The sequence below is a fragment of the Mustela nivalis genome (genome assembly GCF_964662115.1).
Source record: "Mustela nivalis genome assembly, chromosome: 16".
Taxonomy (NCBI): domain Eukaryota; kingdom Metazoa; phylum Chordata; class Mammalia; order Carnivora; family Mustelidae; genus Mustela; species Mustela nivalis.
In genome coordinates this window covers 57,501,694-57,513,914 of record NC_139035.1, presented here as the reverse complement: position 1 = coordinate 57,513,914, position 12,221 = coordinate 57,501,694, and the positions used below count along the sequence as shown (strand labels likewise).

At 37.0% G+C, this 12,221-nt stretch overlaps 1 protein-coding gene across 1 annotated transcript in view; it reads right to left on the bottom strand.

Moving 5' to 3' along the window:
* IARS2 (isoleucyl-tRNA synthetase 2, mitochondrial) overlaps positions 1 to 12,221 on the bottom strand; it is a 58,474-nt gene that overhangs the window by 31,826 nt on the left and 14,427 nt on the right. The window contains exons 3-11 of the mRNA XM_082703018.1: positions 11,984 to 12,143; positions 10,822 to 10,970; positions 10,686 to 10,735; positions 10,495 to 10,604; positions 10,323 to 10,413; positions 9,133 to 9,248; positions 5,494 to 5,663; positions 1,820 to 1,910; positions 419 to 570 (exon numbers count right to left, since the gene is read on the bottom strand). Of these exons, the coding sequence (XP_082559144.1) occupies positions 419 to 570; positions 1,820 to 1,910; positions 5,494 to 5,663; positions 9,133 to 9,248; positions 10,323 to 10,413; positions 10,495 to 10,604; positions 10,686 to 10,735; positions 10,822 to 10,970; positions 11,984 to 12,143 (1,089 nt within the window). The remainder of the gene's footprint in view (positions 1 to 418; positions 571 to 1,819; positions 1,911 to 5,493; positions 5,664 to 9,132; positions 9,249 to 10,322; positions 10,414 to 10,494; positions 10,605 to 10,685; positions 10,736 to 10,821; positions 10,971 to 11,983; positions 12,144 to 12,221) is intronic.

Genomic DNA, 12,221 nt, shown 5'->3' with positions numbered 1-12,221 from the left:
GAAGCACAGGGTTTCTATTTAGAGAGTTTTACCAAATGTTTACAATATGCCAGACACTGTCCTGGAGTTTTATTCACTTACCCCACAAGGTAGGCATTATTATCCACTCCATACAGATGAGGATACTGAGGTTATAAGAGGTTAAACGACCTCTTAAACTCAGTTCTGTCCTAATTCTATACTACTCTCACTATAGAGGGCAGGAAATTTAGACAAGTCCCTTAACCCCTTTACGCCACACATGATGAAGGAACAGAAATCCAAGATCCTTCTGAAACTATAATTTAATGAAACCAAATCACCAAATCGTAATAGCGGCAATCCCTCCCTTTCCCCAAACCCTACCTCAACCTCACATGCAACTTTTTAACGCTGAAGGAATAAGAACCCAACACTCGCAACAGGATGTCTCTTATACCTTGGCTGTGGCCTTGATATCCGTGATATTTACAAACCACTGCTTGCTGGCACGAATAACCACTGGTTTCTTAGTCCTCCAGTCATAGGGATAGCTGTGTACCAACTTCTCCTCCTTCAACAAATGCTTTGAAGCCTGAAGCATCTTTATAACTTGAAAAAAATCAGTAACAATTTACATTAGATATAATTAAAAAGGACTATGAAAATTCTCCTAATTCCCAGGAGTACTAAACCTGGACCAGTAAGTGCCAGTCGTAAGCTAACAAGTATAATCTAGGAATTTCCTGGCAAAAAAAGAAGAGACTATAAAACCTTACTGAGACTCAAAATTAAGTCATTTCTGTGCTTTTCATTGCAAAGGAAAGATAAATAGGATAATATCTAAAATTCCACATTTGAAATTCATAGTTATAGTCTTTCATACCACGAATCTTAAAATGGTCTCCAAAAAAATCCAGAAGAAACCAGCTATAGTGGACTGAATTTTATCCTCCCAACAGATGTCTTAACCCCTAGCACTTGTGAATGTGACCATATTGGAAACAGGGTCTTTGCAGAGGTAATCAAATTAAAGTGAGGTCGTACTGGTTTCGAGTAGGCCCTAAATTCAATAACTAGTGGCCTAATAAGAGAGGAGGATACAGAGACACACAAGAGTAAAGAACATGTGACAATGGGGGCAAAGATTAGTGATACAGCTATAAAGCAAGGAATGCCAAGGATTACCAGAAGCCACCAGAAGCTAGGAAGAGACAAGGAAATATTTTTCCACTGAACATTCAGAGGGAGCATGGACCTGGCAAAACACTGATTTCAGACTTGTAGCCCCTAGAACCTTGAGAGTAAATTTCTGTTGTTTCAAGCTATTAAATATATGGTAATTGGTAATAGTAGTCCGAGGCAAGTAATATACCATGTTTAATTAGCCTTAGTCTTAGTGTGGGCAAAGAAAAGTCTTCACGGTACCTGGTCCTTGGATCCATAATTATAAAAAGTCAGAGAGCCAAGACAAGGCTGGAGGACCCCTACGATCATAAGACATAAACAATGCTAACATGGGCTTAGTGATCTACAAGGGTTACAAAACAGTAGCGTCTGATACATAGTCAACATCTAGCCTCAAGCTTGATTTTATCCTTCCACAAAACTAACACTGCTGTATCCCTAAAATAATATCACTCGGTGTTGACTGTCCTGCTTTGCTTAACCACAGAGAGCAACTTCAAAGCAAAAGATGACAAAGTCCTAAATTCTGTTTTAAACCATGTGGCAAAATAAAATAGAACTTTAGATTTTTGTTCTAATGAAAGTGTACGATAGAAAGAACAGCCAGCATAGGCTGCTGCTGGCTCCTTTTCAGAAAATATGTATTTATGATAACAACATACATGACACTCACCCACATCTGTTCCCTCTTCAAGGACAGCCTTGTTTTGAAGTTCAGGGCCTGCAACATCTGTGAAAACTCCATCTTCATCCACTAAACAATCCTACAAAGGGTTATGTTCAACAATTAAAGTACCAAAAATTTTATCTTATGACAATCCCCAGCAAAACAATATATATAAAACATCTCAGTATTGTCTTTCACTACATTGAAAATCTAGGTACTTCTTATGCAGTTAATAAAAATCTATGGATTTATACATTTTAAAAGGCAAAAGGTCTTATTAAAACATATACCACAAGTTTATTTATTTTATTTTTTAATTTTTTAAAGATTTTATTTGTCGAGAGAGAGAGAAAGAACAAGCACAGGGATAGCAGGCAGAGGAAGAAGCAGGCTCCCCACTGAGCGAGGACCCCCCCCTGACGCAGGACTTGATTCTAGGACCTTGGAATCATGATCTGAGCCAAAGGCAGACGCTTAACCCACTGGGCCACCCAGCCATTCCATACCACAAATTTAATAAAGAAGTAAAACCCTCAATAAAACATTAGCAAACTGAACCTAACAATACATTTAAAAAATTAGAAACCACAATCACCTGAGATTTAGTCCCTGATGCAAGTGTGGCTCAATATTTACAAAACAATCATTATGATATGGCATATCAAAAAGAGTAAGGATGGGGCACCTGGGTGGCTCAGTGAGTTAAGCCTCTGTTGGGGCGCCTGGGTGGTTCAGTGGGTTAAGCCTCTGCCTTCAGCTCAGGTCATGATTCCAGGGTCCTAGGATCGAGCCCCGCATCGGGCTCTCTGCTCAGCGCGGAACCTGCTTCCCCCTCTCTCCCTGCCTGCCTCTCTGCCTACTTGTGATCTCTCTCTCTCTCTGTCAAATAAATAAAATCTTGAAAAAAAAAAAAAAAGCCTCTGCTTTCAGCTCCGGTCATGATCTCAGGGTCCTGGGATCAAGCCCCACATCAGGCTCTCTGTTCAGCAGGGAGCCTGCTTCCTCCTTTCTCTCTCTCTCTGCCTGCCTATCTGCCTACTTGCAATCTTTCTGTCAAATATATAAATAAAATCTTTAAAAAAAAAAAAAGAGAGAGAGAAAGGATAAAAAAAATGTTCATTTCAACAGATGCAGATAAAGTATTTGACAAAGTACAACATCCATTCATGATAGAAAAAAAAAAAGAAAGAAAAAAAACCCCACTCCCTGCAAAGTAGGTTTAGAGGAATATATCTCAATAAAGTTCTTATATCAAAAACCCAGAGCCAACATCATACTCAACAGGGAACAACTAAGAACTTTCCCCCTAAGGTCAGGACAAGACAAGGATGTCCACTCTCACCACTTTTACCCGAAGTCCTATTTTCAGCAATTAGACAGCATAAAGAAATAAAAGGCATCCACACTGGTAAGAAGTAGAACTCTCATTATTTGCAGATGACATGATATTATATATTTAAAAAAAAAAAAATCCTGGGGCGCCTGGGTGGCTCAGTAGGTTAAAGCCTCTGCCTTCGGCTCGGGTCGTGATCCCAGGGTCCTGGGATCGAGCCCCACATCAGGCTCTCTGCTCAGCAGGGAGCCTGCTTCCTCCTCTCTCTCTGCCTGTGATCTCCGTTTGTCAAAAAAAAAAAAATCCTTAAAGACTCCGCCAAGAAACTACTGGAACTGATAAATGAGTTCAGTAAAGTCACAGGATACAAAGTGAATGTACAAAAATCTGCTGCATGCCTATACACTAAAAATGAAGCAGCAGAAAGTGAAATTAAGAAAACAATCCCATTTACAATTATACCCAAAACAATATACTATCTAGGAATAAACTTAACCAAAGAGGTGAAAGACCTGTACTCTGAAAACTATAAAACACTGATGAAAGAAATTCAATATAACATAAAGAAATGGAAAGACATTCTATGCTCATGGGTTGGAAGAACAAATATTGTTAAAAATGTCTATACTACTCAAAGCAATCTACAGATTTAATGCAATCTCTATCAAAATATCAACAGCATCTTTCACAGAATTAGAATAAACAATATTAAAATTTGTATGGAACCATAAAAGACCTCAAACAGCCAAAGCAATCTTGGAAAAGAAAAACAAGACCTAAATATAAGTCCTAAAACCACAATACTCTTTGAGGAGAGCACAGGCAATAATGTCTCTTGACTCTGGCCTTAGCAACATTTTTCTAGATATGTCTCCCAAAATGAAAGCAAAAACAAACTACTGGGACTATATTAAAATAAGTTTCCGCATATCGAATCAACAAGACTAAAGGGCAAACTACGGAATGGGTGAAAAGGATATATCTCATAGAAGGTTAGTATCTAAAATACATAAAGGGGGCACCTGGGTGGCTCAGTGGGTTAAAGCCTCTGCCTTCAGCTCAAGTCATGATCTCAGGGTCCTGGGATCGAGCCCCGCATCAGGCTCTCTGCTTGGCAGTAAGCCTGCTTCCCCCTCTCTCTCTCTGCCTGCCTCTCTGCCTACTTGTGACCTCTCTCTCTGTGTCAAATAAATAAATAAAATCTTTAAAAAATAAATAAATAAATAAAATACATAAAGAACTTACAAAACTCAACAACACACGAATTCAAAGAGATAAGTGCACCCCATGTTTACTGCAGCATTATTTACAATAGCCAAACTATGGAAGCAGCCCAAATGCCCATCAATCGATGAATGGATAAAGAGGATGTAGTGTACACACACACACACACACACACACACACACACACCCCACGGGAGTATTATTCAGCCATAAGAAAGAATGCAATCTTGTCATGTGCAACAACATGGATGGAGCTGGAGAATGCCGTGTTCAATGAAGTTAGTCAGTCAGAGAAAGACAAATACCCTATAAGCTCACTCATGTGTCTTTGTATTTTGAGGGGTAAATACCCAGTAGTGTGATTACCAGAATATAAGGTAGATCTATTTTTAACATTTTGAATACACTTATCATGAGGAAAAATAAAATAAATTTTGAAAAAGTAAAATATACTAAAAATATCTTTAACTCAGTCTTTATTAATTTCTAGGTCTATAGCAATGTACATACATCATGCTGACTTTGGGATGCATCCTTAACTAAATGGGAAAACTTCATAATTGGCATGTATAACATAAATTTAGAAATGTCTATTTAGGGGTGACTGGGTGGCTCAGTCGGTTATGACTGTGGCTCGGTCATGATCTCAGGGTCCTGGGATGGAGCCCCGTATCAGGCTCTCTGCTCAGCAGGGAGCCTGCTTCTCCCTCCCTCTCTCTGCTGCTCTGCCTACTGGTGATATCTCTCTCTCTCTGTCAAATAAATAAATCTTTTTAAAAAAAATGTCTGTTTACTTTAAAAAATAAAAACCAAACTGTTCTTTTCAATTAATAAACCTATTTGCCATTTTTCAGGAACTAAAAGTAATTTGTCTATATGAATTAGTATTTTGAAAGAAAAAAACTGTCCCGCTTAATATGTATTTTTCAATTCTAACTTTGTGCTGTGTTGGGAGAATCTTTCTCAATTAATAAGGCATTAGAGGACTGAACAAACAAACACTTCACAACTTAATTGTAACAAAAATGATGGCTTATCACCCAGAAATAAAGATGCTAGTTAGGACTTACCACCTTAATTCTACAGAAGCAGTATTTAAAAAGGAAAACAAGAGGCAAAGTACCGTGGGCAGGTTGTGCTGAGAAGCCACACTGTAATCTTCCATACCGTGAGCTGGGGCTGTGTGAACCAAGCCTGTTCCTTTGGTCATGGTCACATGATTTGCAGGTAAAAGAGGAGAGTCTTTATCGGGAATTAAAGGATGAGCACAAGTACCAGTTTCCAAATCTACACCTGTGGGGAAAGAAAACCATAACGAAGACTTACTTTACATGACAACCTGCTCCCTCTTCAACAGGAGCAACAGAACAGGAAGTGAAAGGTGCAGGATCTGGAAGGAGTCGGGGCTCAACCCTCCAGGTCCCCTTTTACTTGTACTGGGACCTTTCGGAATCTGTAATACGTGGATAACTACAATTCCTCCCTCAGAGGCTTGCCATGGAGATAAATGGAGGTAAAGCATTTTACGTATGTTGGGCCCTTAGCACAATACCTGCCACACAGTAAATGATTTAAAATATTAGCAACTGTTGTAACAGATAACTCCAATGGGCCCAAGAAGATTTCTCTAATTTCTCTAAATTATATATGGCCTTTGGAACATAAGGACAAAGAAGTTGTAGATCAAGAGATCAATGACCAGTAGGTTCTAACACTATCTCTGTGGGACCTCTTTGTTGTTGTTTTTCATGTTACCCTAAAAGGTAAGAGATAATAAATAATACCTAACGGTCACTAGGTACCCGGGGTACACTGGACTCAACATAAACTCTTACTTCATCTTCATAATATCACAAAACACCTAAGATTATATGCATTTACAAATCAGAAAACAAGAAAATGTAGGCAATTTGCCTGAGGTTACATGGCTAATAAATGACTGAAATCAACTTCCAGGGCAAGTATGACTCGAATGTTCCATCTAACTCCAGTGCCTCTAATCATGTATCATGCCCATCATCAGTTTTTCTACACCATTATAATGTTTCCCACCTTTACTACTTCTTGACTTGGGTTCTATAAATTTCTGTCACATATTGTAAAAATAACATAAATAAATAAGTCTCCAAACTTCAAAAAGATTACCTGGCTCTATCTATACATTTACCAACAAATGTACTAAGTACGTGTATTATCATATCTACTCTTCTTCAATAATTAAAGAAATGCCAATGGCCCCTTTACTCCTAAGATCTTCCCCACAAATCATCCTTCATTTTCCCAAACTAAATAATATTAACTTAAAAAAAAAATCTGTCCTCATAGAGGAATGCCTCCACTTTTATAATCCTCTTTTCAAGCTGTAGAGCAATAAAAAGTAACCCATTCAATATCACTAGAACAACAAAAATCTTGTAACTTTGACATTTCATAGATAACTCTGTTGCTGATTTCATTTTGGTTAAAATAGCACAGTGAATAAAAGGCTTGAGAAAAACTAACAATCCCTTTTAACTGATAACAGGGAACTCCCTTTTCTGAAAATAATCACAAGCTCTTCTCGCTGGTGACTTGGATGACTTGGCACTTTATTTCTTCTATTTCAAATACCTGAGTTACTAGGAAGAAACTTGAATACTTCAGGATGCATTTTTTCCAAGATAATTCATAAAGCTATTAAAGAAGAAAACTGTCAACACTGATTTTTAGAGATATCTACTGTTTAGTTTTCACTGATTACTTTCTCTAAATTAGATTCACAGTAAGGCCAGTCCCCATGACCCTATGTTGTACTTTTCATGGATTTTCAGTATGGAAATTAAAGGGTCAGGGTGAAGTAAATTTCATGTATTAACTGTCCTTTATCCCCATACTTAATGTATCTACCACTTAATACCTTCCCTCACCTCCCAACAAAGATCTCTTAATGATAGGGACGCCTGTATGCTCAGTTGGTTTAGCGTCTGCCTTCAGCTCAGGTCATGATCCCAGGATCCTAGGATTGAGTCCCACATCGGGCTCCTTGCTCAGCAGGGAGCCTGCCTCTCCCTCTGCCTGCTGCTCCCCTCTGCTTGTGCACTCTCTCTCTCTGATAAATGAATAAAAAAAAAATCTCAAAAAAAAAAAAAAAAGAACTCTGAGCAATCAATAAAAAATGATTTGTATCTTTCTAGAAAGACAAATCTATTCTACACAAATTATTCCTCTTTAGCTGTTCAAAATTCCTACTGCTTAACAAGTAATAAGCTAACTGTCACCAATTTATTTTGCTACATATGAGAAGTGTATCTACTCCTCTGAAATGCAGTGGCTCAAAATGGCAACCTAATGATGATTCTCTGACAGTAATAATCTGAAACAATTACGCAATTCAGAAAGGTGATCTTAAAATTTTACCTGAGCACTCTCAAAAACCTTGTGAGAATGCCAATCAGCTTCTACATCAACATCTAACTTGTCAATGAAGTCTGTAACTTCTGCGCTTGAAAAAGGGGTAGGAGGGGGTTTGGAATAAAGAATATACCAGATCCTCTAAACTACTTATTGTACCAATAAGGACCAAATAGTATTAAATATCAAACATTTTGTAGCTTCTTTCCTGTTTTTGACATAAAACCCTTTTTATATTTGTTAAGATTACTTAACCTTCTAACTGGCTTGTATCTGAAATGATATATTTAGAGGGCTTCTCAATTTAGCTAGGCAATCCTTCCATTTTGGGGTGTGTCTACTTTTTCTACTCATGTGTTTTTTTTAAATATATTTATTTATTTTAGAGAAAGAGAGAGAGCACACGCAGAAAGAGGAGAGGCAGAAGAAGAGAGAATCTCAAGCAAACTCTGAGCTGAATGTGCAGCTTGACTCAGGGCTCGATCTCGCACCCCTGAGATCCAGACACGAGCTGAAACCAAGAGCTGGACACTTAACCAACTGAGCCACCCAGGTGCCCTGTGATTTTTTTTTTTTTTTTTAAGTAAAAAACTCAAGAAATTCAAAGATGTATGATCCCTAAAGATCAAAGGTGATTTTAAATTTCCCTAGATTTTAATAATTATACTTCAAAACCAGTCAATACTTTAGAAGTCCCAAATTACAGACTAAGGATTCTTCTGATACAAGTGTATCTTTAGAATAATTCTCAGAATTTACTAAGTTTCCTCATTAAAATCATATACCAATGGGGCGCCTGGGTGGCTCAATGGGTTAACCCTCTGCCTTCGGCTCAGGTCATGATCTCAGGGTCCTGTAATCAAGTCCCGTATCAGGCGCTCTGCTCAGTGGAGAGCCTATTTTCCTTCCTCTCTCTCTGCCTGCCTCTCTGTCTACTTGTGATCTATGTCTGTCAAATAAATAAATAAAATCTTTTTATAAATAAATAAATAAATAAAATCATATACCAAAAAATATATATTTATTTCCTTGTACTTTTTATTAAATCAGATAAAGGTTTTTAGTGATTTAATTTTGAATAAAATTTTAAAAGGATATTTGTACATTCTATATTGTTCAAACGACATTTACCTAATTTACATTGGGTATTTGCCAAAAATACTGTTGTGCTTCTGTCAGTGTTCATATTTTCTATATTCCTATCATGTTTAATATATATTTTCCTTTACTATAATCAATGTAAAATATATTCTAGAAAGGTAGAGGCCATATCTGTTTTGATTCACAATGCAAAATATTCAGCAAAGTAGTAAACTCAAATCAAATGGATACACTGATAATTGTGATGGTCAGAGTATCTGTACACCTTTACCTGAAAATGTTGAAATAACCTCAAATGTTGTTTCCAAAGCAGAAGCAACAGCTGTTACTTTATCTGCAGCAAGTATGTACAGATCTCCAGATTTGGAACATTTCACAACAGCATACCTAAAATAAAATTTTACGAGAAAATTACTAATAATGAAAAAAGAAAGGCCACAGATAATATTTTTAAATGTTTTACATCATTTTGGAAAAACAAATTGCATGATCAAAAAAGCACTACTTTCAAAAAACTTCATCTGTTACATTTGTTTCATTTTTCTTTTCTTTTAAAGATTTTTATTTTGAAAGAGTAAGCAAGACAGCACAGGCCTGGATAGGGCGATGGTGGGAGACGAGGGAGAAACAGACTCCCCACTGAGCAGGGGAACCAATGTGGGGCTCCATCCTAGGACTCTGGGATTGTGACCTGAACTGAAGGCAGATGCTTATGTGACTGAGCCACCCAGTTGCCCCATATTTGTTTCGCTTTTCAAAAAAGCTGGAAATGATGTCTTCAATGGAATCATTTCTTTTTTTTTAAAAGATTTTATTTATTCATTTGACAGAGAGAAAGAGAGATCACAAGTAGGCAGAGAAGCAGGCAGAGAGAGAAGAGGAAGCAGGCTCCCCACTGAGCAGAGAGCCCGATGCGGGCTCGATCCCAGGACCCTGAGATCATGACCTGAGCCAAAGGCAGAGGCTTTAACCCACTGAGCCACCCAGGCACCCCTTCAATCGAATCATTTAAAGCTTAAAAAAATCTATGAACATCACAACTAAATTATAACTCACTAAATTTTAAGAGAACGATGACATGAAATAAATCCAAAATAATGCTATGGTATGTGCTATGGTGAGTGCTGTGAAGTGTGTAAACCTGGCAATTCACAGACCTGTACCCATGGGGATAAAAATATATTATATGTTGGGGCACCTGGGTGGCTCAGTGGGTTAAGCCTCTGCCTTCAGCTCGGGTCACAGTCTCAGGGTCCTGGATCGAGCCCCATATCAGGCTCTCTGCTCAGCAGGGAGCCTGCTTCCCCCTCTCCCTCTGCCTGCCTCTCTGTCTACTTTGTGATCTTTCTCTCTCTCTCAAATAAATAAATAAAATCTTAAAAAATATATATATATATATATTATATGTTTATTAAAAAAAAATTGTAAATTAAAAAAAAAAGAATACAGTGATACACTTACTTTGCATCTGGCATATAACAAACAGCTTGATTGGCTGGAATTGTCCAAGGCTGAGTGGTCCAGATTAAAAAACTAACAGGAGATGAACCATCTGTGAAAATAAAATTGCAAATATGTTAGCAAATGTTACAATTCTGTAACTTTAGCAAACACAAGCAACAATAAATCTTACCTATGAGAGACACCAACTGGGGAGAAGGTTTCAGGAGAGGGAATTTTACATATATTGCACGACTGACATGCTCAGGATTATACTCAAGTTCAGCTTCAGCTAACGCAGTCCTAAGGTTTAAGAATATTAGACATAAATATTTGAGGGACTCACAAAAGTCTCCACTTTAACTACTAAAAACACATACATACCTTGATGAGGGAGACCAAAACACAGGTTTGTAAGATCGATAAATCAAGCCCTATAAAAGACAAATATATTATATGAAAGCTGGAATTTTATAACACATAATTTAACATATTCAAAGGAAAAAGAATACTTCATTACCTTCTCATACATTTGGTAGAAAAGTCTCAACTGTTTGGCCTCATATTTTCTATCAAATGTGTAGTAGCAATTATTCCAATCTGCCATTATTCCCCAACGAATAAATGCTGATCTCTGTTTCTTAATTGCTGCTTCAGCAAATGATCTAGCTAAAAAAAATAAAAATAAAAGTAAGAGAGAAAAGTATTTGAAAACCAATAAATTCAAACTCTTTAACATGGTTCAGTATGTAGGTCTCTAAAGAGGTATTGTACACAGCGTGCATACCATAAAATGTATTTTTTTTAAGATTTTATTTATGAACTTGACAGACAGAGATCACAAGTAGGCAGAGAGAGAGAGGAGAAAGCAGGCTCCCTGCTGAGCAGAGAGCCCGATGCGGGGCTCGATCCCAGGACCCTGAGATCATGACCTGAGCTGAAGGCAGAGGCTTTAACCCACTGAGCCACCCAGGCGCCCCCATAAAATGTATTTAATAGGAAAATTATTTTGAAAGTTAAAGGTGATCAGAAGATAACTAAAATTCTAAAATTAATTAGAATTTCAAAAATACTTTCCAGACTTTATATAACAACCTTATAATTAGAAAAAAATAAACTGGAAAAATTATTCTCATATTTCTTAATTTAAGATAAGAGAATGATTCTTATTTCATTACACACAGAAAAAGTAATCAGTACATCTAGCTTAAGCCAATACTAAGACATTCTACAGTGAAGTAAAAAATCTTCACAATAACATCTAAGTATATAATAGTTTTAGAACACAAAATTCCTCCATTACCCAATCTACTGAAGAATCAAGTAAGATTAATTTTAAAAATATATATATGTATTTTAGAATTGACTTTTCGTCTAGCACTCAAAATAGGACAAGTTCCAGCCAGGAAAGTAAGTAAAAACAAGGAACTGAAAAATGGACTTGGAAATATTCCCAAATCTATCCTTCAGTCTCTGAACCTAAGTTCTCACAAAAAAAGTCAATTAAACAGGATCTGAATTTGCTATGATAAAACCTGGTTTCTAATAAATCCCATTATAGCCAAAAAAACAAAAACAAAAAAACAACAGAAACTCTCTTTGATTTAGACGTGGCTTTTCCAAGGAACCAGCATTTAAGAATAATCATTTCAAAACAGAAACAGAGATTATTTACTATTTACCCTTCTCTCTAATTTCCACAGCTGAAAGATTCTGAGCTTTTCCTCCAAGTTCTGATAATACTTTTATTTCAATGGGTAAGCCGTGACAATCCCAGCCCGGAACATAATGTATTTTGGAACCTCTCATCATATGGTACCGATTGGCTATATCCTTCAAAATCTGCAAAGATAAGACGATAATCATCATTCGTACATAAAGCATGTGACCTAGTTATATTCCTTTTAAAAAAATGTTTTA